General features: G+C 38.0%; 1 protein-coding gene across 1 annotated transcript in view; it reads right to left on the bottom strand.

Moving 5' to 3' along the window:
• Positions 1 to 27,196, bottom strand: part of crim1 (cysteine rich transmembrane BMP regulator 1 (chordin-like)) — a 130,503-nt gene that overhangs the window by 26,675 nt on the left and 76,632 nt on the right. Inside the window, exons 3-6 of the mRNA XM_016540957.1 lie at positions 26,012 to 26,254; positions 24,801 to 24,921; positions 23,677 to 23,798; positions 3,293 to 3,490 (exon numbers count right to left, since the gene is read on the bottom strand). Coding sequence (XP_016396443.1) covers positions 3,293 to 3,490; positions 23,677 to 23,798; positions 24,801 to 24,921; positions 26,012 to 26,254 — 684 coding nt within the window. The remainder of the gene's footprint in view (positions 1 to 3,292; positions 3,491 to 23,676; positions 23,799 to 24,800; positions 24,922 to 26,011; positions 26,255 to 27,196) is intronic.

Here is a 27,196-nt window from a genome sequence, read left to right as displayed (position 1 = left end):
ATTAGTGTTAAGTGTCCGTTCTCTGACCCTATTGTCTGGCTGTTTAATTGGGTGTAAAAAAATTAAATGACATTGAAAGGACTCAAACCATATCTAGTGGCCAGAATATGATAGAAACCACTTGATTTGGGCCAGTAAACAACAATCTAGGGACCACCTACTGTAGAGTACCCTAGCAAACACCCAGAACGACCTAGCAACTGCATAGCAAGGCACTCATAGCCCGTGTTGAGGGTAACACCTTACAAGTAGCGTGTTATGTCCAGGGGTAACCGCTACCGATCTGTGAGTAGTATGAAAAATACACTGGCAGGCGGGATATGATATTCCACTGCTGGTGAGGGTAGGGAGCAAGGTCTAATGAGGGAGATCCACAGGAATGGTTTCGGTGCAGTGTTGCATGACAGTAAAGGAGACACAACACGATAGACCTGAGATATGAGGCGATGGACATGTTTGGGTTGTGCTGGAAGTGGGTTGCTGGGGGATCCAGGTAAGCAACTGCCTGCATTGCTCTCAGACTAGTAGATTATTCACACATACAGTATGTGACTGGAATTGAAACTCAAAAACACACTGAGTGCTAGAGAACACTGAGAGGAAATGGAGAAAGAAAGCATTTGCTCACACATATAGGCACTAGTCTTGAGAATTCCAGGTTATTTTAGTCTGATGGTGGTTTGTTTCATTAAAGCAGTTTAGAAAAATCACAGTGATGTCCTCATCACTTTGTAGGCAAATAAATGCACATTTAGGCCCTGTCCCAATTGAAATCTTATGATTCCACACTTTTGTGATGTGATGCCGGTTTGACTATCAGGTAGAAGTCTGCTGTGGAGCTCTCCTCAGATCTGCCAAAGTGCACACCGTGAGCACCCTTCTGAAACCGAAAATGACGAACGGGACACCCTACGGTAGGGGTGTCCAAGCATGCTCCTGGAGGGCCAATGTCCTGCAGGGTTTAGCTCCAACACACTTGCCTGGAAGTTTCTAGTCAGTCTGAAGACCTTGATTAGCTGGTTTAGGTATGTTTAATTAGGGATTGGTGTTAAACTTTCCAGGATAGTGGCCCTCCAGGAACAGGTTTGGACATTCCTGCACTACAGTCTTGTGGACACACGTATACATCAGCCATTGTAAGTCCACAAGGCAACAAGTTCACGCAAAATGTGCCATTTGGACTTTGGAGCATTTGGACTGGGTCTTAAACAGACTCAACCTACTCAGCCTACTGTTTTTGACTACAACATTGAATTAATGCTCATAATTAGTGTTAAGTGTCCGTTCTCTGACCCTATTGTCTGGCTGTTTAATTGGGTGTAAAAAAATTAAATGACATTGAAAGGACTCAAACCATATCTAGTGGCCAGAATATGATAGAAACCACTTGATTTGGGCCAGTAAACAACAATCTAGGGACCACCTACTGTAGAGTACCCTAGCAAACACCCAGAACGACCTAGCAACTGCATAGCAAGGCACTCATAGCCCGTGTTGAGGGTAACACCTTACAAGTAGCGTGTTATGTAATCAGATTACTATTTTCAAGTAACTAGTAAAGTAACGCATTACTATTGAATTTACAATAAAATATATGAGTTACTTTTTTAAATAAGTAACCCAAGTTACTTTGTTTTCTCATTTATTTACTGACAGCTCTCCTATCCCCAATTTGATTGGGAGTTGAGGTGCAGAGGCACTTCCTTTAGCCTGAGGCTTATTAATTTCACTTTTGTTGTGAAAGGGCCTTTACAGTTGCCAAAATATAACTTTTGGGCATTTTGTTATTTAAAAACAATTAAGCTAGCCCAGCCCATGTAATAAAAAGTAACGCAAAAGTTATATAATGCATTACTTTCCATAAAAGTAACTAAGTAACACAATAAGTTACTTTTTATGGAGTAATGCAATATAATGCGTTACTTTTAAAAGTAACGTTTCCCAACTCTGCTCATAGCCACTCAGAACACATGAGCAACTGTCTAGCATTACCCAAGCAACAACCTAGAAATCTTTAACATCGTAGAAGTGTTCTTTGTAAGCATTATGACAGTAGTATTGTGTAGTGAGTGCCAGCTCCACTCACATTTTATTTAGAAAATGTATGTAAAATAAATTTTTGTAAAATATTGAAAAAATATTATCATTAAATATTATAATATTTATATGATTACAAATATTAGTATTATATAAAATATTATAAAATATGAAATATGTAAAATATCTATAATATATTTTTGTTACTGAAAAAAATAATAATTTACTAGATTTTTCTATGTAAAAAAAGAAGATTAGTTTGTGATAATGAATTTTTGAGGTCGCTATCCCCAGTCTGAATTACCGTAATTACAAGATTCTCTGTCTTGTAAAAAGCATTTATGTCCTTGTAAAACTTGTAATTACCACGTTGTAAACTAACATTTTCTGAAAGCTCCTATTTGACTGCTGCAACGTCACAGAAAATAGAGACGGCTTCAGCAGTAAACAGTACAGATATTCTTGTAATCTTTCTGTTTAATATTTCCTATAATTGACTAATGTTAATGCCTTAATAATGCAAGATTAACCTGAAAATAAAAGATAATACAATACAGTTTAATGTATTTAGCACAGATTTGGATGACTAATGTCTAATATCCAGCTAAAAACGAATTTATTAATAAAGCATTTGCGTATTGACTGTTTCTTGTTGTATTGTGGTTTTGTCTACTGATTACTCTAAATACAGAGATTCATTTTGCCATTAATAGCATTGTCATAGAAACGGATAAGTCAGAGGTCCGAGTAGAATGTCTGGGTTGTTAGCTGGTAATTACATGACGTGAGCGTGACTTAACATCAAAAAAAAAAAAAAGGGTGTACAAGGGTACTGCCCTGCGTATGGACTACTAGATTTAGTCACTACGAACTGTCATCATATCACAATAGCTACTTAAAGATTCTTATAAAATACCTACTTGTGTCAAAAAATAACAGCATGTGAGTGTAGAATGAATCAACAAGGCATCTTGCTCAGCAAGACTAAACTGTAGCTTCACCATTAGAGTAGTTGGTCCAGAAACTGACTATGGAAGAAGTTAGTTTATACTGGCTATAGTGGCGTTTATGCAACGCGGAGATTGCAATGCATACTAAACCTGCATAACAATTCCGATCGGACACATTTCATAACAATGCATAACTATAATTATCTGTGTTCATGTGCTGGCACAGAGTGTGTTTTATGTCCGAGAATAATATGCTCAACCCAACAAAATTCTAACCCGCATCCATAAAGTGCATCTGTTCTTACCTTCACACACAGGGCAGCACTCTCCGGGCACAGTGACAGGATTGAGACAGCTGTGACCACAGGCAGCTGCCACACAGCGGGCCTCTCCACTCACACACTGGCAGAAGGTACAGTCGTCCTCACGCCAATGGTCTCCGTGAGCCAGGATCTGCCCATTCACATAGCAGCCGGCTAAATTGAGCACTGGGTAGATGGGGTCTATACAGAGGAAGGTAAGAGAATAGAAAGACAAGATGATGATAGCTGCCACACATCAGTACTGACATCTTGCAAAATGTACCCTGCTGGAAAAGTCAGTTTAAGCTGTTTTAGAACATAGCAGATAGTTTCTGAACATCTTAACTTTGTACAAGCAACTGGTTGGTGGTTTGTTGCTGGTTCAGGATGGTCTACAAGTTTGCACAAGCTAATAACCAGCTAATGACCAATTTAGATCATCTAATGACTAATTTGGACCAGCTAATGACCAATTTGGACTAACTAAATACTAGTCTGGACTAGCTAATACCCAGCATATACTAGCTAATGACCAGCTTAGACCATTTAATGATCAGCTTGGACAAGTTTGGACCAGATAATGTCTTATACACAGAGATTCTGGAAAATTTCTGTTCCTGTACCGTTCTGAGATTGCACAATTTTATTCATTCACACTGCCAGAGCTTTATTGTGTTCCATGTTTTATCGTTTTCCAGTTACCAGCTCAAGATGATTTTTTCAGCAGGGTTAGTGTTATACACTAACAGAGCTACAATAAAAGAAAACAACATATATTAGGAATGAGCCAACAAATCAGTTCTAAACAGCAAAGTATTATTTCTAAAGGTTTTTGTTTTCAGCATTTTTATGGTCAAGGTTTTTTATAATCGCAACAGGAATTTTCTCAATATGAGATTTTGCTTTGGGTTTAAGTTGATCATGCAAATTTGCCACACTGACCAACGGAAAGCTGCTAGGTTTAAAAGTGACTTCTGTGTGAGCTGTGTACCTTTTTTGCCTGTGAAATTTCACTAATGTGACCTCAAATTGGTGGTTGTCAACCGCAGGCTGGTGCCCACTAGGCGGCCTCAGCAAACTTACAAGGGGGCCCGAAAAATGACTTAAAATATTTTAATATAAGACAAAACAAAAATTACAATAAGTGTAAACAAAATTCATCATATTTCATAGTTTAAGGGGATAGTTCGCCCTAAAATGAAAATTCTGTCATTAACTACTCGCCGTCATGTCGTTCCAAACCTGTAAGACCTTTGTTTATCTTCAGAACACAAATTAAGATATTTTTGATGAAATGCAAGAGCTTTCTGACCCTGCATAGACAGCAAGTAACATAACTACCACATTCAATGCCCAGAAAGGTAGTAAGGGCATCATTAAAATAGTCCATTTGGTCGCCGCCGATAGCCTCGTGTGCAGTGCGTTGACATACAGCGCTGTTGCGCTTCGGGCATCCCGAGTTTGAATCCCGGCTCGCGGACCTTTTCTAATCTCGCCCCTATCTCTCTCCCACTTCGCTTCCTGTCCTCGCTACACTGTTCTATCAAAGGCAAAAACGATAAAAAATAGTCAATTTGACATCAGTGGTTCAACTATAATTTTATGAAGCTACGAGAATAATTTTTGTGCGCAAAGAAAACAACGGCTTTGTTCAACAATTCTTAATTAATAACTTAATTTGTGTTCCGAAGATGAACGAAGGTCTTACGAGTTTGGAACGCCATGAGGGTGAGTAATTATTGACAGAATTTTCATTTTTGGGTGAAATATCCCTTTAATTCATCTTCTCAAAAAACGTTTTAATTGAAATATAAGGATTCCCATATTCCTGGAAAACATGGATATGTAGTGAAGCCTAACTGTGAAAGTGTAATTTCTAGAACTGGAAAGTCATGTAAATTAATAAAATTGTACAACTCCATTTTTCTAGTCATGCACAATGCGATGCAAATTCTAAAAAAAAACCTTCAGGTAGAAATTGTGTGTAAAAAATGTTTTTAAAAACGTATTCAGTACATCTTGAATGTCATAGGGCCTTTGAATATTGTTGCGGCCCCAAAAAGGTTGAGAACCACTGTTCTAAGTGGCTGATTAAAATGATTTACCTTTTTCATAAGCCAAGACTGCCTATGAGTCAGCATATGGAGTCATACAGGCTTACATTTACTGTGAGCCGTCTAACTTTAGTTGGCCGATTTTATTTGTTTAATTCACGGCAGTAAAACTCTCAGGAGGAAAGCTACAGGGGAGTGCGGGAGTTTCACTTTAATTAACTACATAACAGCAAAATCATTCGCAAACTAATTTCAACATGACCACAATCTGATAAATATAACATGAGCGAAAAATGTAGCAAGGTAATTCCAAGCAGTAATGTATTGGACAACAAAACCTACCCACAAGAGAAGCATAGCAATCGAAATTACATGCTCCCTGGCAGCCTATTACAGGTTGTCTACAAAATAAAACAATGAACAGTTTCCCTGAACTAATTAGCCCTGGATGCTCCCTGAATTGGGAGAACGCAAGCACACAAAGAATTTATCCTGCAAATTTAACGTCCAATCGACAGAATCTTCCACATCATGCAATGCAAAATGCAGAATATATTCGGAGAAGGTAAAAAACTAGTCACGCCATAATTGCTTTAGAATCTAGTTTTGTACATGGATGACACTATTCATTAAAATTCACAAAAATCACCTCAATTACAGGAAGAGCATCAACAGCAAATGCAAAACAGGCCCTAAGGCACAAGGCTAACGCTAAAGACAGCTTGATATCATTTGGAGAAAGGTGCACATATCCCTGCTATACGCTCTTGACAAGCAGTTTATGAAGAACAGGAATATTTTCTCTTTCTAACCTTCACAGACAGGACAACACTCTCCGTCAGGGACATAGTAGCGTTCGCAGTGGAGGACACCGCACTGGGCCGTAAAGCACACGGACACCCCACCCTGACAGCGGCAGAAGCGACAGGCGTCCATCCTGAACATGTCCCCGTCATGGTACTCCACTCCGTTGAAAGTGCAGGCCGGCTTTGTCTCTGCAAAACACAGTAATCCGGATGCAGTGCATTAGAGGCTGTCGAATATATGACTGACAGCACAACAAAGCAAATAGGGTCTTGATGACAGGGCCAAGAAGAATAGTTAGTTATGGGGTACGCAGGGACCTAAACGGTGTGCATTTGTGTCCAAGAGAGCTTTTAGCAGCCGAGTTTCAGATAGCTGTGGAATTGATGCTCACCGGTCACCATGGCAACCCTTAGATACCAAATACCCCTTTCAGCTCATGCATTACAATGCCTACACTTGTGTACATGAGACCAGCCTGCTTTTTGCTCCAAAATGAAGCTTAATGAAGGTCTCTTTATATGTGTTCAAACTCTGAGGACTTATGTTAATGCAGTTGTTACCAAAAAAAAAGATAAAATAAAACAACAATTACAGTGGCTGTGAAAGAGAACTCCAAACAAAAATTAACACCTCTAAAAAGGACACTAAACTGCAAAAAATCGTGTTCTTAATTAGCATCTTTGTCTTGTCTTTTTTGTTGTTGTAAATTAACACATTCAGTACCTTTTACTACAAAGAAAAGTAAATAATAGATCACAAATAGAACAGAAATGCACACACAGAACTCAATGCAAATCTGTAATAAATACTAAAACAACTTTCCCCACACTATATAATGTGATATTTCACTTGTTGTGTGTGTATATATATATATACAGTGGGTACGGAAAGTATTCAGACCCCCTTAAATTTTTCACTCTTTGTTATATTGCAGCCATTTGCTAAAATCATTTAAGTTAATTTTTTTTCCTCATTAATGTACACACAGCACCCCATATTGACAGAAAAACACAGAATTGTTGACATTTTTGCAGATTTATCAAAAAAGAAAAACTGAAATATCACATAGTCCTAAGTATTCAGACCCTTTGCTCAATATTTAGTAGAAGCACCCTTTTGATCCAATACAGCCATGAGTCTTTTTGGGAAAAATGCAACAAGTTTTTCACACCTGGAATTGGGGATCCTCTGCCATTCCTCCTTGCAGATCCTCTCCAGTTCTGTCAGGTTGGATGGTAAACGTTGGTGGACAGCCATTTTTAGGTCTCTCCAGAGATGCTCAATTGGGTTTAAGTCAGGGCTCTGGCTGGGCCATTCAAGAACAGTCACAGAGTTGTTGTGAAGCCACTCCTTCATTATTTTAGCTGTGTGCTTAGGGTCATTCTCTTGTTGGAAGGTAAACCTACATTAATGAGGAAAAAAAATTAACTTAAATGATTTTAGCAAATGGCTGCAATATAACAAAGAGTGAAAAATTTAAGGGGGTCTGAATACTTTCCGTACCCACTGTATATATAAAATGGTTTTCTATTTTTATATACTTCAAAATATTATTTATTTCTATGGTGGAAAAGCTGAATTTTCATCAGTCATTACTCCAGCCTTCAGTGTCACATGATCCTTCAGAAATCATTCTAATATGCAGATTTTTTTTATCAATGTTGGAAACAGATGTGTGTGCTGCTTAAAGGGATAGTTCACCCAAAAATGAAAATTTTATGTTTATCTGCTTACGGACCATTGACACTCTATCTACAATCTCAATTAGGAGTGTCAATGGTCCATTTGAGAGATGGGTGGCGGTAATGCACTTATAAGTCTGCGATCTGTCGTAAAGCAAGAAGAAGAAGACGCGTCGGCTGAAGAAGAAGACGCGAATGCGCTCAGGACAGTTCAGACATTGCGGTGAATCAGAGGTAAAAAACGATATAAATACGGTTCAGTTTCTTGCACAGAACGATCGTTTCGTGTCTTTATATCGTCACATGCCCTGGGGGTAAGCAGATAAACATCACATTTTTATTTTTGGGTGAACTATCCCTTTAATATGTTTTTGGAACTTGTGATATTTTATTCAAGGTTCTCTGATGAATAAAAAGTTAAAAAGAACAGCATTTATTAAAGATTTAAATATTTTGTAACAATATAAGTCTTTACTATCACTGTTTATCAATTTAACATATCCTTGCTTTATAAAAAATATTATCCTTCTTATTGTCCTTCAAACTAATTAAATTAGAAAGAAAAAATAAGATTAAACATTTTGCATAGGCCTTTTTTTCTTATGATAAATTAGGTGATCAATTATTAGTTTTAGTTTAGTCTTTATAAATTAGAGTATTATTGAAAGATATGGAAAAAAAAAACTTTTTCTTATTTTTTAATCAGTGACAGTAATTATTTGGTTTCAATACCAAGACATGTTTTATTCAGGGAATGTGTGTCACTTCCCCTTCCTTGTGCTTATGTTGAATTACGCCAAACATGTCCTTGAAAACACCTCTGATCACAACATATTTGACAGACCCAAGTCGTCTGAAGGAACTCTCTGCCTATGACAAACAAGAGGCCTTGGAACATTCCATAAAATCATATCAAATGAAAGAATGACAGATTATCAAAGCAATCCATTAAAAGAGGAATTATTAGAAACCTGGAGCCAACAAAAAGCACCCAGAGCCAAGCAAGAATTGATCTCTGCACGCTTAACTGTTGAAAGATCAGCCAAATGCGGTGCACAGCGTTTTTAATTCCAGTGAATAATTTTCTTAAGTAGTACAGGCTCAGTGAATTACCTAATAATCAGGTGTGGCAACTGTGAGGTTGTCACACTAGACAGGCTTCACAGAGGACTGTGTGAATTTGCTCAGTTTTCTAATCAAAGCTTTTTTTTGTTCCATCAGCCTGGGTCTGTCACTCTCCTCTGGGTGACTGCTACCGCTTGTGAGAGCGGCAACTAATTGGAAGGAGCTGCTTAAAAATCAATGTGCAAAAGAAAAAAAAAAACTTTTTAAAAGTAATAAAAGAAATAACCCCCTGCCATTAGAGAGCTGTAAAGGAATCGGATGCTAAAAGGAGCTGTACAGGTGGAGTTGAGATGTCTATTAAAGGACAGCTCTCTATGAGTGTAATTGTCTTGTGTTAACAGGTGTTGTCTGTGTTGTATGATCTTAATGATATAGTACGCCAGAAGGATTCAGATCCGTTATTAATGAAATATAACATGTTTAATTTTTTACCACACACTTTCAGGAACAGAAGGCATTAGATGTGTGCTATCTAGGCAATTGGCTGAGGAATAGTAGGCTATCAAGAGGTCATTAGCTTTTAGTGTGAAATCCAAGATGGCGAAGATATTACAACAGATGACTTATTAGCAAGAGCAATACATCGATATTTCCTACACGTCTTGAGAAGCAAGACAAACAATCTTAAAAGTAATAATCAAATAAGTATTTGAACATAACTTAAAATATCTCATAAAATATCTTACTCTCATGTTTGGAAGTTCAAGCTATTTTTGTGAATCAGTCTGCGAAGAATTGGCAAATAAAAATTAACTTAAATGATTTTAGCAAATGGCTGCAATATAACAAAGAGTGAAAAATTTAAGGGGGTCTGAATACTTTCCGTACCCACTGTATCTATAAAGCAGTTCATGTAAATGCTAATGTAAATTAACCAGTTGCAAAAACTATTCATTGATTCTCTGCAAACAGTTAATTAGTTAAAAAAATGATTTACTAATACTTTTGAGTACTTGTGAATGTTAAATCACAAAAAAAAAATTTATTGATTCTTTGAAACCCTTGCGAACTGTTAATTGGGGGAAAAAGACTCAACAATTCTTTTGAGTCCTTGCACATTTAGATATTTATCAGTTGCAGTTTAATCCTAATTAAAGATCCACATTATTTTGTGCCAAGAAATAAAAGTAAAAAATGTCTGGAACAACATGAAGATGAGAAATTCATTTTTGGGTGAACTAACTATCCCTTAAACTACTTTACATTATAAGTAGCTTGTAAATCTGGCAACAGTTAAGTAGTTTCCACAAAACTGCTCACTACCCTATACTATCAATTCCCCAACCAATTCTCTATACTAACCTGTTCTACTCAAACTCCCTTTCCCTCAACCCATATCCTACCAATATTATTTTTCCCATTCCCAACTCAATTAACCATCCTATCCTGCCCATTCCCTACCCAATTTCCCCTATCCTACATATTCCCTACCCAATTAACTAAGGCTTACAAACAATATCATAAAAAAAATCAAAATGCCTAAGTTCACATTCATACATTCTTTGCAAGCAATAAGGGTAAACAGGATTGGCTTGATCTCTGCATCAAAGGGGCTCACGCTTGAGACTTGACTCAAGCTCTAAAACACCCCTCTGGACCTAATTATAGAAATAAATAGTGCTGAGGTGGTGGAAAGAGTGAAACAGCTGTTTATATACACTTTGCATTGGGATTGCAACGGTATATGAACACACTTCCCTCATACGTTTATTCATTTGAAACTACAATCTTGAACGCAACATCTCATGCTTTTTGTTTTAAAGGGGTCATATGACGTTGCTAAAAAAGAACATTATTTTGTGTATTTGGTGTAATGAAATCTCTACACTGCTCAAAACTCACGTTTGAATCATCAGTGGCAAATCCTTTAACTATGAAAACGTACTTACAGTCTGTGAGTCAGCATTATTTATCAGCATCATAGACTGTCAGCATGCGCGTCGAAGGGGAAACAGGGGAACTGAATTTGTGTTATGCAAATCTTCCCACACAGTGACGTAGACATGTGGAGGCGAGTTTAAACAAGACGTTTTAGGAGGGCGTGGACGAGTCTTAACTTTTATAAAGAATATCTCTTTGGGTTTGAGACTTTAGTCTTTGCAACTTTAGGGATCTTATCTATTCACGAACAGCTTGTAACACTCCAAAGAGAAAGGAAAACTTGAAATCGCATCATATGACTCCTTTAAGTGCAATAAACCTTTTTCATTTATCTTAATGACTAATGAGCTTCATCCCATATGCGCGATGGTGCAGCCACAGCCAGGTGGCATGTTGTGGCAGAGGTGAATAATTAGTGGAGGTGTGAGCGATAGTTACATCAGCATCTTGAACTTCCCAGATGTTCTGTGCAGTGGCCTCACCCAAATGGATCTCATTCTTTAAAAGTGACACAAGTGGCCACATCACAGTTAGACTCAGTGTTGGGTCTTTTAGAGGTGACTCTGACATGGTAAGTGAAGGTACGACCTGTTTCTTTGTTTTGTCTCATTGAATGTTAGTGTTTATGTAAACGGTTTATGTTTAAACCCCTGCTGCATCTCATAAGTTTTCAAGATAAAGCCTGACCCAAGCCGCCTGGATGCTGTGAAAGATTTGAGAGCAGATAGTGAGCAGATAGTGAGCTCGCCCCCACTTGTTTTGCTGGCTGTTATGACCTCACAGAAGAAGAAGAAACCGTGCAGAGAAACGGTAAAAGGGCTTAAAATCTGGCTTTCCTGTTTCCTTGATTTCCGTTTTTGAAGGGCAAGCCATAAGTGCTGGTGTGTAAACAGCTGGCCGAGGCTCACAGAGAGCTGGTGTCTGCACTAGGGCTTATCCCTCTCTCACCACAGTAGGACAAGCTGGTTGAACAAATATGCAAATTTTGTCAGGCTTGAGCTGGTGGCTCCATTTCTCAACCCACTGACTGCCTTGATTTGGGACTTTACCCATCACAAAGGATTATTCAACTGCAGCAAATTCCTTCATAGTTTTATGGAAAAGTCTTTGACTTGGACTTATTCCGGAATCCTCTGGCATTAGGGATTGGGCGTCGTGTAGGGAGAACAAGCTTGAATGAATTCTGTTTAATATCCAGAATTTCCTCCCGGAGCTGTAATCCTGTAACGACTCTGTCAGGAAAGAAAATGCTGATTCAAAGTCTCAGTAAACTTTTTGAAGGAACTTCTTGGAGATGGCCAGGGTTGTTCTAGAATGGAGTGTGGCTCATTTTCGCATGTTCTTCACCTCCAAATAGCTAAACTGTTGTGTTCTGACTGAGCTGAAGGGTGAAGGAGGTGTATTAGCCCAAGAAAATTGTATAAATAACACAAATATATCAGTGAGTTCAAGACCAGTTGGAGACTCTAGTATCTGCAGTTCTGCACCAGTTCCTCTCAAGTCTTTATTGGCACCTTCAGAAACACAAAGATGAATGATACAGAGAAAAAAGTCACCAAGGTTCTTGGACCCAGATTAAATTAAATATGACATAAACACACCTTAAAACACCTTTAAAATCTACTTCACACCACTGTCGTCTTTTGTGAAAGTCGCACTATTTGGCCTTTTGTGTCAAAGGTGTGTGAACATTTCTCTTTTATTCTCTCTCTGCAATACCTTTAAATGAAAGGAACTATGAAAAGGTCAATTTGATTTGGCAGTTTCTTTTATTCTGTTCAAGTCTGAAGATTTGAGTCTTAGCACATTTTACACTAGTGTGTTACACTTTCAGCCTCAGGCCTGTCACTAGTGGGCTGAAAGATTGTGACGATTATAGAGGCCCAGGGCTGTGGGGGGGGCCCCCGGTGATTTCAACCAACTGGCCGAGGCCAGCCTAAAAAGCCACTCAGGACAGTCGATGGGCCCCTGCTGCACGTCGTCACGAAAGCTTATCAACTGCACGTGTTTCTAAGCCTTGCCAATTTAAACATTCAAAAGAGTTTAAAGCATTCAAGCACAAGAAGCGAAAGAACTCAACTGAGTACACTCGTAATTTATACAGTGAAGACTATGCAATGCTATTTTACATCTGATTATTCGGTTTCTGTACCTGAACACCTACAAACTTGAAAAAACTAAAACATTGTTTAATTTGTATCTTTGTTCTTATTTATTTGCGCTATTTACAAAATTTCAAACAGGGCCCATGGGTACAACCTGCACCGGGGCCCCGCAAACCCCAGCAACGGCCTTGAAGGCATCTGTACATGGTGTGCCAAGAAAATTATACAAAGTTGTGTTTATTTTAATTTCCATTTGTTCAAATAATATATTAAATATGAAATGCATACAAAAAAAATCAACTGAATACCTTTTTATGATGAATATATTATCAATTGCTGAATTCGAAATCCTTAATGAATATGTTCTCAATTGTTAAAATCTAAATATTAACATAGTTCTGTATAATTACAAGCAGTGAGGTGGTATGAAAAAAATATTAAAATATATTACAAATATTAAAAATATATGTATATATTACAAATGTTTAAATTTGTGTCTGTAGTGTCATGTGGTGCAACCAATCTGCACAAATACCCAGGGGAAAAAACCTGCAGGCCCTCATTAAAGTGTCAAGGTCATACATTTTACGAATATGATAATTTGAGCTTTTTATGACATGGCAAGGTTAGTTCCAGTTGTAAAATATTGTGTAGTTTTACCACCTAGAAAACTTACTGATATTTTTTAATTAATAATAATAATGACATGTTAGAATAAATATGTTATTCATTTTTGCTTGAGGGTTACACCACATGACATATACCGAGAACCATGTAAAAACCATATAATTTTTTTTTTCTTTATTGTGGGCACTCTTATTTTTCAGCATGCACCATGAATTTATCATTTTAAAATTTATTTTATAGAATTCCTTAGATTTTCCTCCAAAAATCAGTGCAGAACATCTAAACGTCTGAAGATTCCATCTTGCTGATATTTTAATTATTTACAGGATCATGTACAAGCATCATCTAATTCAAAATTCGGAGTGGAGGAGATTCTATCTCTCGTCTCGAAACACCACACCTCAGTGTAAATTAGTGGAAGAGAATGGTAACCATGGAAACACTACCCTGAGATGCCAAAGCCTAGTTTTCTCTGCCTCAAGACCGATCCAACAGGTCCCCTCCCCTCCGAGGCTTTGAGGCCAACAGATGTTAACTGGCCCCACCTGAATTGTTAGAGTGTATGACGGCACTAGCAGGGTCTGTACGAGATGAGGTAAGTGACAGAAGTCAACTATGTAATCTATATGACTGCCCAACCCTCCACACATCTGTATGAGTACAAATTAAGAATGGCTACTACCTGTGTTCTCATATGGCTTTCTGAAAACAGAGATATAGAATCGCACACACATACACACAGAGTCTTTCTTATTACACAGAGGCCATCTGAAGCAGGAGGAAAAACAGCCCATTTATATTTAACTCTAAGAGTTTGACAGGATTGTGAAGAGGCAGTAATGAAATTCTCCATTGGAGATTAAAACACCTCCACATCTCAGTCTCACAGTTCCTGAACAGAGCACTGAAGTGCAACCTAAAATAACAACATCTATTACCGTTCAAAAGCTGCTAACCTTAACGTGGAGGATTTACATAATCTCCCACCTCCAGTCGTAAACTTGTACTTGTATAGATTCCTCCCGCTTAAGGTCATGGTTAAACACGGACCAGTGTGCACTAAATGTAACGTAGCAGAAGAATCCCAAGCAGTCTTCGATCCAGGCACCACAAACCGAGTCTCGTCGGGTCTTTAAAGGAGTTATATTGTATACTTTAGTAGCATTTTATATTTCCCCCAGAAGTCCACTTTTATTGTTAGTTCAGGTTTCATGCACCAAAACTGTTGTAATTTAGTTTTATATGACTATTTTCCTCCTCCCTTCTGTCCTTTAGAATAAAAAGTGCTGTATTTTGGAATTCTACACTGCCCTACTACCTGATTGATATCAATGAAATAGGCATCTTGAGCAATCATGCCTGTCTCTGTGACTGCCTGTGGCTCTGCAAACAGCAAAACAAGAGTCAAGAGGGCGGCCCGAGATTTTTGGCCAGAAAACTAGCCAATCTGCCTGTGATCTATTTTGTGGGTTGGGGTTGTTGACATCTTTTGATGCTGACATCTTTTAACAGGATACCTTTGTGAGGGTTTTTGGTAAAGGGTGTGTGGTTGATAGCAGCAAAATGGTGGAAGCTAGGAAAATAGCAGCACCTTTAAACAAGTTATTTTTGCTACTGTATTTATTTAAGATTTCTACATGTAAATTATCTCTATTATGATTGGCTAACCTGCTTATTGCATGTGAAATGAGGCCTAGTCCACAGTGCCACTCATCAGGTGCCACTCAGTGTGTGGTTGATAGCAGCAAAATGGTGGAAGCTAGGAAAATAGCAGCACCTTTAAACAAGTTATTTTTGCTACTGTATTTATTTAAGATTTCTACATGTAAATTATCTCTATTATGATTGGCTAACCTGCTTATTGCATGTGAAATGAGGCCTAGTCCACAGTGCCACTCATCAGGGTGGGCCAAACTGCTTAATGCTGAATAAGTGTTAGCATGCTAATATGCTAATAGTTGTGGTGGGAATAACATTGGTTTTAATGGAAAATGCAACCGTCCCTGTGAGTCTCTACTAGTAATTTATTGCTTTCTTTCTGTGATTTTTTTAAATCCACTAAATCCTAATAGAATATGTCCCAACACATACTACAGGAAACAATTTTTAATGGTTTTAATGGTTAATAATTGATGGTTTGTAATGTTTTTAATGGTATTTGTAGAGAAAACTTCCCTTAGAATTTCTGTGATGGTTCATATAGTTTTTCCATCAGTGTATAAATAATACACTAATTTAAAAGTAAATTCATTGATTTATTTGAATAATCAGATTTTTTGTGTGTAATTGTAGTAGCTTGTAACAGATACTTTTTTCAAAGGTATAGCTTAACTGTAGTTGAAATGCCAAGTTCTGTCATGAAACTCTAGATGGCGCAGGCTGATGGGTTGTTAAGGCAAACTGATGATATTCACAGCGTTAAACTACTGTACTTGGCACAAGCTGATTGGTTCATGTTGCATACTGTACGCAGCCAATGAGCGTGCTGCTTTACATTTAAATAGTTGGTTAGCATTTATTAGAGCATTTCGCAGCATGCTTTCAGAGTTCCTCTGGAACCCTCCACCTTCCCCAGCTCCACCTGTATAGATCTGCTACAGGTTATTTTATATGCTACTTCTGCAGCAGCAGTATGTCTTAAATACTCACAGCACTGTTTCGGTGTATGTATTGGCAGTAGCAAGTTCCTTTACTTGATTTGCAGTAGCAGCAGCAGCAATAATCTACAACAACAGCAATAACTAGCAGCAGCAATTCAGCAGCGTAGCAGATCTATTCCACCAAGACCAAATACATGAACATTGTCATATCCATTACCATGCTAAAATCTTCAGAGAGCTGTCATGATAGAACTAGTTAAAGTAGCTTGTAGCTTAGTGAACTAAAATTTCAAAATCCATATTCTGCTGCGAAACAAATATCTAAGGTGTGTCAGAAATCGCATATTGTCTGAGTAGGTACTACATTGGATGAAGAATGAAGTTCACTGCTATATTCTATATAGTATGAATGTGTGGTATGAAGTAGTAGGTCATCTGGGTACCTTCATAAAGAACCTTTTGTGGAATGGAAATGTTCCATAGATAATAAAGTTTCTACCTTATTTTAACCTTTATTTTTAAGAGTGAACTGTTTAAGGAATACTGTGAATTTGGGCAGAATATTCATTTCACATACTGTTTTTCACCTACTGTATAGTAGGGGCTTAGACACATTCAGATGCAAGGTTAGTTTCTCACTACGGGAAGGGAGAAAACAATCTGAACCATGAAGAAGAAATAGATTTTGAAGGCCGAGGAGATTGTGGTTATCATCTTCTCAGATGCTTGAGATCCTTTTTTTCTGTGTTAGGTAGGAGAATGCCTCTCTAGAAGGACTCAGTCCAGCATTTCTTTTCTCTTCCTGTCCTACAGCCCAACAGGAGCTGCCTCCCGGTGTTTTTCAGCCCTCCCTCATGCTGCAGGCTAGCTTGTTTTGGCTGCATCTGCTGAGAGGCAGACTAAATAATGTGATAACGTGCCGCTCCACAGTTGCGCCTTGTGCTGCCAAGACCCGCCACTGCTCTGGACATGCAAATCACTACAGCAGCACAACACCTGCAAATCAAGGCTAAGTTGTCGAGAAACAAAACAAAACAAAACAAAAAAGACGGCGCCTTTGTGTGCATGTTTTCCCATTTTTTATCAGTGAAAGATAGCGGCCGCTGTGTTGGAGCAGACATAAATAACAGCCGAGTATAAAAGGGAGAGCATAGTGCCTTCGGGGCCCGTCAATCATCGTAGACTTCACATTGCACACGTTATTTGAATGGCCCCTCGGTGACTCCTATTTGAGCCCTACCTTAAAATCACTTTCCTATTCCGACGATGCCTTCTCTGAAAAGAGAAAAAGAGACGCCTGTGCTTCTCGCCGGGCCATGGTGCTATGTTTACACTAGCAGTTAAACTAAAACGTTATGTCATTTACTGGCTGAGCCTGGTAAATACGTGGTTTCAAGGCTTATAATCTCTCGAAAGAATGAACAGCTGTTTAAGCATTTCCTTCAGAGTGAAGTGTCCTAATCCACGCTTGTCCTCTGAAAGAGTGCGCATTGTTCTTCCATACGTCATTTGAGGCAGAACAACATGCTACTGTTTACAGAGCTAATCCTAACGCTAACTGCTTAAGCGTCGACAACACAATCAAGCTTCTTGACGCTGAGAAGAGGATCGAAATCAGCACTCATAACGTCTATTACATCGCCCTTCTATCCCTAGGTTGAACAGCTCGCGCAAACCGCTGATCATGGCCTTCTCCATGACAACCACTCTCTGGGTAAACATTAACATAATGATAGGGCTCGTAGCAGTGGGGCTGTATGAATGGGGACTGACAGGTGCGCCAGTTCATGTGTGAAGATGCACAAAGCTAATTATGGGACTAAAAATATTGTTAATGACAAAGTAAATCTACCATGCGCAAACGCGGCAGGGTGGCTGCTGTTTTGCTGCGGTCAAACAACATGTTCGCATATTCACTTGTTGATCAACACGTTCCAAATTTTAATGTGTGCTTCAATGCAAAAGTGAAAAAGCTGCAAATTAAAAGAGTAAACAAACTTAATGCCAAACACCGTGGAGAAGCGCAACAAAAAAAACAAACTATCTTTAGCAACACATTTGCTTGGTACATTACGAGATGCATAAAACTGTGAAATTCCTTGGTGTGGTCAAAGTTACTTCACTTTTTGAAACTTTAGGAAAGGAGTTGCGATTAGCTCAGGGTAGGAATGTTCTGGATTAGATTCGCACATACACTTACTAATCAGTCCTTCTTCTTATCTACTCCCCAAAAGGGTGACATCACTGTCTGAGAGAGAAATGTGGTGCACAAACACTGTCTGAGAATGCTCACTCTCTTGCCATCCCAAACTCTTGCCTTTGGAAGTATGTGGGGGCGCCTTGGGAAGAAAGTGAGTGAGCGAGCGACTGGCATAGAAAGATGGCATTCTGTCTGTCTGACATCTGCTGTTTCTAGAATCATCAAGCCGTGAATTTGTTCAGAAATGGCACGGTTGATCTACTCAAATATTCGTCGGAAACTTCAAAGTTTTGATTCTCTATGTAGATAATGTTTCCTGTAGTTACACCGCCCTGCTGAAAAAATACAGATTAAGGTGGTCAAGCCGGTTTTAGGAATAATAATGAATGGGGAAAACAAAAATGTAAAAGTAGTTTGACAGTTTACACTTTAGGTCTATTAAAATGTTTAAAATGGTGACCATAAATTTCTTTAATGACTCACTATATGTTATACTAGGCATCCAGATCAGTTCAGACCTCAATATTACATACTTGGTAAAGAGATGCCATTAAAGAAGTATTATGTAAAATATACTTTGCTTATATGATATAGTTTGAGGATTATTTATAAAAAGTTTATAAATAGAACTTGTTATAATGTTTTTAATTGTGATTAATTGCGATTAAATCACAAAAAAACGGTTATTCATTTGCTAAAATGTTTTACGTAATTAACAACAACAACAAAAAAAGACTTATTATGTGATCAATTTGTTTTTGCGTCAGCCTATTATTGTAGTTGGTCAATTTACATGTCAGTCACATGGTCTCCTTCCGTCTAAACAGGCAGGTTGTTTGTTTCTTTGTCAGAATAAGCTGCAACCTGGTCCCGAGTTTATGCTGACAGTAAAACACAAGACTACACAAGACTAATCTAGACCATCTTGGACCAGCTAATGGCCAGCTTGCAACATGTCAATGAGGTGCCAGTGTGACAAATCTACAGGGAAAAACTTCAAATAAATACAATATGAACTGAATTTAATAAGCCTCAAATCCTCATTAAGGCATGCCGCATTGAATAAATCTTATCACACATTACAGAGGACAGAAGTGAAAGATGCCGTCTCCTTCTTCCAATTAAAGATTCATAGAGACAGTTTCCAGCAGCCCAGCATTATGTAAATCAAATTAAAGGGATAGTTCGACCCAGAACGAATATTCTGTCATTATCTATTCACCCTCATGTAGTTCCAATCCTGTATGACTTTACTTCTTTAGTGGAACACAAAAAGAGATATTCTGAAGAATATTCTGGCCACTCATTACAAAATAATGAAAGTAAATGAGGACTTTTGCTGTCGCACTCCAAAATGGTGGTAAATACAACTTGTGGACTATTTTTGAAGACTTACGATAGCTTTGCCAGAAAAAACAGACCAGAGAAATCTAATTATTCACTAAAAAGCTCTCTTTTGGCACATTCATGAGAATAGTATGGTGTCTGATTTGTGAACGAATCATTCTTTTGAGTTGGATCTTTTTAATATAGTAAATCAGTTAATCCAGTTCACAAGATTCACTTGATCCATTTGAATCATTTGTTCATGAATTGGACTTCACTTGGTTCAATGATCCTTCAACTACAAGGTAGAGGGGAAGATTATCAGGTGAATTACAACTGAAAGGAATATTTGGCCCAACAAATGCAAGATCTGTCATAATTTACTCACCCTAATAGGTTGTTCCAAACCTGTATGACTTTCTTATATTTTGAAGAATGTTGGTAATATTTGATTAGATATTTCTCAAAATATGTTCTTTTATGTTCCACAGAATAAAGTCCTTCAGGTTTAGAAATGATGAAGGTGACAGAATAAATGACAAAATGATGACAGAATTTTCATTTTTGGATGAACTAGTTAAATTTCTGTATGTTCATCACACAATGATATTGTCTCTTATGGGTTATTTTTATACTTTTATGGTGTTTTGGTTTATTTTTTAAGCTAAAAAGCTTTAGTCTCCATTCACTGCCATTCCAAAAAAGGAGTGACTGATAAATTAATCAAAATTTTGTCTTTATGTTCCACAGAAGAATGAAATAGAGGAATTTCAACATCGGCCAACGTGACCGTTTGTGGTTTTCTCGCATCCGTCTGCAGTGTATTCATCCGTTGTGTCAATTTGTTCATGCCACGACAGTCTCGAGAAGGTCACTCATCTAATGACGTCCGTGTGATATCTTTTGAATATTAATCAGTTTCTGTCCATCCAAGGGGATGAGTTCATTTTCTCTTTTCATGGCTCCTTCATGTTCTCCCCCATCCCCTCAGCTATGGAATATGAGACCGGCCTCTACACTGTACACAGCCACCGGTGGCCAGATGTTCAATTAGCCTGTATTTCTGTTCGGAGCTTTGATGCTCCCCGCGCTGCTCTCCGGCCTCAGCGCTTTGTTCTCAAATCAGCCTAAGGCTAATTTCGCCGCCCGCTGTGAAGACGACACACAACCTGGCACCTCACACCACACTGCTATTTATGCTAGCTTGTTTATATACATACGTGCTTGAAAGGAAGGTGACTTGCCAAATGACGAATATGGAAAAGAGAGTCCTTGGGTCGCACTCGCTTTGCTTCCCTTTGTTGGTATGTCTTTCATGTATTGTGTGCCCTAGGCCTGGCTATAGGTGAAGCAGGAAGGAAATAAACAACTAGAGGGGAAGTGGGATTGTTTTCATGGGTCCCTTTATTCAAAGCACCACTCCTGAGCCTTTGTGTTTGGATGGAGCCCTGATTCTGTTGTCTTCCTCTCGGCGGTTGTCTATCCACGAATATGAAAAAGGCCCAACGCACGACATACGGCCTGGTGCTCGCTGATGTTTCCAGCTTTGATTTTGTGCTGATTTCCTGTGGCTTTTGTCCACCTGTTGCCTGCAGTCTCTTCATCTGAAAGAGTTCTCCCCCACCTGCACACAGCTCTGTCCACAGTGACTGTGGGGTTAAGCTCTCTCTTTCTGTCCCAACTCTCAGCGCAGGTTTTATTAGTGGGGGAGCACTGTGTAGTGTTTGTGTACGGCTGTGCACAAGAGGCACAAGTGCTTTCAAAAATAACATTATAGAGAGTAGAATAACAATGTATTTTGTGTTTTATATATATATATATATATATATATATATATATATTTTGTATTGACAGTAATTGTGTTGAATTTTATTGATTTGAGTGTCTCTTGTTGAGATGTTCCATTTTCCTTCTACACTTCTCACACACACAAACATATACTTAAATTGCAATGGTAGTCTAAGCCTCTTTTTAGGTACCACCATTTCTACACAAGATGTCACAAAAATAGACGTGAATTAAACTTGAAGTGTAACATTGTTGTCATTTTGTTTGAAAAGGGCACAGATAAATATATTTACCAGACTATGCTTCTTTATTTTGAGTGTTTGCTCTCCATTTAGCAAAAAAAGAAAAAAGAAGGAAAAAGAAAGAATAAAGAACAAAGAATATGCAACCTAATTTCAAGAATTCAAAAATGAAGAAAAATTAATTCACCATCATACAGTATAAATAAAAAATACAAATGATCCAATTACATTATATTAACTTCAAATTATAAGCATAAAAAGGCATACATTCTTAAATATGCAAATTTATAGTAATATAATTCAACATAGCTAAAGCTATTTTCTGAAATTATCAGAAAATTGCTGTTAATGTAGCTCTAACTACAATACTCAGACGCAGGGCCGCTGCTGGCCAAATGGGTGCCCTAGGCAGAATTGTATTGTTGTGCCCCCTCCCCCAAATATTATGGATTAAATAAATTGTAATTAAATTGTATTATTTATAAATTACAATTGTAGCTCTAGACAGTTACCTATGGCTATTATTTTATTAATACAGTTGTCTTATTGACTTAATAGTCTCAAGCATTCACACAAATCACGCAAAAGAAAACTAAGCAGTTTTACTACGATAAAACCATGGTTAATTTTTGTAAGGGTTGTGACGTCCACATGTTTTTGTTTATGAAATTATAGAGGCTGTAGCATTTCTATTGCAAAAAGGTGGCCAAAAATTAAAGATTAAGTGGATATTTGAATTAGCCTAAATGTTTGGTCAATATTAAAGGACTTGATCATACTGTAAGTGTAACAGCAGCAATTACCAGGCTTTTGACTCCATTTGCAGGCATTTGTAATAATATGTAATGTACATATATTGTTTATTTTGTAGTACATTATGTATTTTAACAGTGTTATGAAACCATATAATTATTAATCAACCAATCATTATTGCCTCATTGTTTTATATATTCCATTTTCAATTATTTTAAAGGCTGTTGTTGGCTTAGGTCTGATTTTATAACCACAAAAATATTATCTTAATACTTCTTTGTAAACTATTATTTGAAGTAACAAAACCATGGTTCATTTGTGGTTACCATCCATGGCTACAAGAACCATGAGTTTTGGTTTTATTCGTAGTAAAACCATGGCTAATTTTCGTAAGGGAACATGGAAAGTCAGACAGAATATTAGATGCGCTGTTGGTGGTTAAATTATTACTGACATTAAAACACGTTATTAATGTCAACAGCCAAAAAAGTTTCACAGGATTATGAATGTACCTGAAAGTGATGCACGGGCTTCATCTTTTTTTCTTTTCTCGGCGCCGGATTGCTGATGTCTTTTCACGGGCATAGCTGTCCATCAATTATGATCATTTGCATTCAGCCACAAACATGAGGTGCGAGCGGTCGCGGGAAGTGGATGCGGGAATGGCGCGTCACGTGTGCTTAGCCTACTGCATTCACCGTAAAATGCATTTTTAATAATTATAGCTATATGTTCATGTTTAGATTTTTATTTATGTATATGTATATGTTAATTTTAATATTAATATAGAACGACATTTTTTTTTTTGAGCAACTGGGATGGTGCCCCCCTGGGAGTTGGTGCCCTACGCAAACTGTGTATAGGGAGCGGCTGTACTGCTCAGCCGACATTCACTTATGCCTTGCAGAGACACAGAAAGAGTAATTTGGGGAACAATAATAAGCTATGTCTTTTTGGGGTTTATTAAAGCCATTAAATGTAAAATTAATTAAAATCCCATCCAATTAACATTAAAAACACTGCAAATTGATTTTTTGAAAGAGAGAAACAGATGCAGTAAAAGTGTGTATTTTCTGTAGTGTGTTTTGGGTAATGTTCTGTTTTAGCTAATGGCAGGGTTCTGCCCACTGACTAGACGACCTTCCCAAAACACCTACACATAAACACTAATTAAGACACACAGAAAACAGAGCCTACCGTTGACACACTCAAACACATCGCAGCACCTCCCAGGTGTTCCATCTCCACGGGACACGACCTGTGGGGAAGTCCCCGCTGAGCACTGTGTGAAGGTGCAGAGGCCAGGCAAACACTCACATCTGAGTAGAAGAGAGAGAGAGAGAGAGTGAGAGTGAGAGTGATGCTGGCGGGGGGCCTGTCATACCTAATTCATAACAACAAAACACTCTCTTCTGTCACTCTGAAGTTATTAACTTTCAGTGCTGAAATAATACAATATTAATAGTCTGAGACACACTGGGACTTAAGAACCAGTGCTAAAATAGTGAAAAATATATATTTTTTTTTTTTGTACTTTTTTTTTGTTTGTTTTGCTCTAACCTGGATTATTAGCAGGAGACAGGTGTGAAGTCTATCCTAGACTGTGAGTGAGAGACAGGTTTAAATGTGCAACCTGGACTGTGTGTGTGTGTGTGACAGATGTAAGCGTGTAACCTGGAGTGTGAGCATGAGACAGGTGTACGTCTAACCTATACTCTAACAAGTGTAATGTCTAAACTGGATTATGAACATGAAACATGTAACATCTCACCTGGATTGCCAGCATGAGACAGGTGTAACATCTAATCAAGATTGTGAGCATGAGACAGGTGTAACGGTCTAAAGAGAGTGAGTCAGATGTGAGTCAGACTAACCTAGACTGAATTTTAAGTGTGAAAGAGATGAAACGTGTAATGTCTAATCAGGATTGTCAGCATGAGACAGGTATAATGGTCTATTTGGAATTGTGCGAGTGAGACAGGTGTAACATCTAACATAGACTGTGAATGTGAAACATATGAAACAGTGTAACTACGAATGTGAGAGTTACACAGGTGTAACATCTAATTATAATTGTGAGCATGAGACTAGTGTAATGGTGTAACTGCGACTGTGAGACAGGTGTAACTTCTAACTTGAGTTGTCAGTGCAAAACTAACCTACACTGTGAGCATCAGTCAGATGTAACAGTCTAATCTTCATTGTGAGTGTAGCAACCGTACCTAATTTGCAAATAGACATAACGCTAACCTGAAGTGAGTATGAGACATGCGTAACATTCTAACCTCAATTGTGAGTGTGAGACAGTTGCAACATCTAACCTGGTAGGAAGGGTGCAGCAGCCATCTGCTGTCAGTCTGACCTGTGTCTCATAGCTGTCTGCCGGACACTGGACAGGCTTCACTGGTGGACACTCTACTGTGCTGCAGTCTACACTGAACACTGAACACAAAACAAGACATAAAACATTTAGAACTTCTCATCAAAGCCTCTAATTAACACACCTCATCAAACTCTCATCCAAGCAAACGATTTACCTGTTATATCGCACCATAAACGTCCACACATGCTGTTTATAGTGCTTAAGTTATACAATGTAGGTTTACATTGGAGTACAAAAAACAAAAATGAAATGTCATTTGCAGCAGGTTAACATCATCCAACTGACAGTTTCAGAGGCAAGTTATGATCATCTTTCAATGACATATGAATAATGTGAACTGATGAATTCTTTAAAAATCTTTATTAAAAATGTTCTCGTTCATGTAAATTTTACTTGTTTTTCAGAAAAGTGTATTTTACAAAATCGAACCGAATGCATTTTTGTCCTATCTACCAAACTGTCTCTGGAAGCAGAACCACTCATGTATTTTCAACAGCCCATGGCTTTAGAGTGTCTCAAAGGCTTTGGCAAACTCCCAAATCACGAAATCGCACTCTTTAGTGCACTGGGAAATGAATTACTGGTGTTGTTTTTTATGTCATGTTGAAGCCAAGTACCTATCTCTGCTCAAGGCCGCCATATTGTAGCAAAATACAGCATGACAGAAGAAGATATATTAAAATTAAGGTACTATGACAGCATCTTGAGATAACCTGCAAAGAATTCGAATCTACAACTAGCCGGTTCCTGGTGTGGATTCCCAAGACTCTACAACAATCCATCCATTGCTGTAGCAGGAAAAGAATTTGATATTGCAAGAAAAGTTGACACTGCATGCTTTTTATTTTAGAAAAACCAACATAGAGGGATATTTCATCCACAAATGAAAATTCTGTCATCATATACTCATCCTCATGTCATTCCAAACATGTACTGTATGTTGTTTGTTTTTCATTGAACATAAAAGTTGAAGCTCTTAGAAGAACCTTTACACAGTCAAATCAAGGATGTCAAAAATAGACATTTTCTTATTTTGAAGAACTATTCCTTTATACCTTGCTAGCGCAGACCTGTTTATACTGGTTTGGTTGCTGTTAGCTAGTTGGAATCGAAGACGTCACAACACAACTTAATATTGAACTTTATTACCTGGTTTGCATTCGTAGAGATCACAGCACTCGCCAGGTTTGCCTGAGCTCTTGGATACCAGGATGTTGAGGTGCCCAGGCTGGCAAACTTTCCTCAGACACCCAGCTGGGCTACACACGCAGCGGCTGGGCAGGGGGCAACATTCACCTGGTGGAGCGTAGCCCTCGATCAATATGGAGTCCTCAGGGCAGCGTGGAGAAAACTGCACCTCACATCTCGCCTTGGAGCAGTCCGGCCTTTCCTCTGCAAAGAAAAAGAACACAAGTTTGTCATTTCTGATGTTCAGCTACGCTTAATAGATATTCTTTTCTTGTGAGTAAAAACTGGCAAATAAATAAAGTTACTCACTGGTAACATTATTAAGAACTGCAATATGGTTTAAATTGAATTGTAAGAGCGATAGGCAGACTGTTGCAGATGTAAGTGACATACACGATTCAAATAAAAAACCAAAACAATCTATTAAAGAAAACATCTGTCAGGAGTCACAGCGCACATTATTACCTCAAAACTCCATGTGGTGATACATATGCGGAATATTCCTTGCATTAAGCCTCCAAAACGAAAATATGAGGTATTTGTCTTCATGTTTTTTGTGACAGGTACCGTTTCACCAAGAGACAGACTAGTTTGTCATGTATATGAGCTGTGACACATTGACAAAATGTGTCAAAAAATGACAAAAAAAAACCAAACAAACACACTGTCATGAGAATAAAAGTAATACAATTAATGAAGAAGTTTCATCGGTATGGTCAGTAAGATTTTTTTAAAAGTCTCTTATGCTGACCAAGGCTGCATTTATCTGATCAAAAATAAAATGGTAATATTGTGAAATATTACTGCAATTTATATAGTTTTCTATTAAAATTTATTATAAAATATAATTTATTTGGTTTTAGTTTTATTTAGTCTATTTAATTTTCAGCAGTCATTACTCCAGTCTTCAGTGTCACATGATCCTTCAGAAATCATTCTAAAAATTCTTATCCGCTTTACCCTAAGTGTAAACAACGCTGATTACGCCGATTACGTTCATGCGCGCGCTTTCTCTCCCGAACGTAATCAACGCTCTTGGGTACTCTCCAAAATGGCGGAAGACGTAACTCGGGGGAGAAGAATTGTTAAATACATTTTTTTGAAGTTGAGCCACTGATGTCACATGGACTGTTTTACCGATCTCCT

Source organism: Sinocyclocheilus rhinocerous, unplaced genomic scaffold (assembly GCF_001515625.1).
Source record: "Sinocyclocheilus rhinocerous isolate Xijiao unplaced genomic scaffold, SAMN03320098_v1.1 scaffold1419, whole genome shotgun sequence".
In the NCBI taxonomy this organism is placed as follows: domain Eukaryota; kingdom Metazoa; phylum Chordata; class Actinopteri; order Cypriniformes; family Cyprinidae; genus Sinocyclocheilus; species Sinocyclocheilus rhinocerous.
The sequence above is the reverse complement of the archived record's forward strand: the minus strand, read 5'-3'. Positions and strand labels throughout refer to the sequence as shown.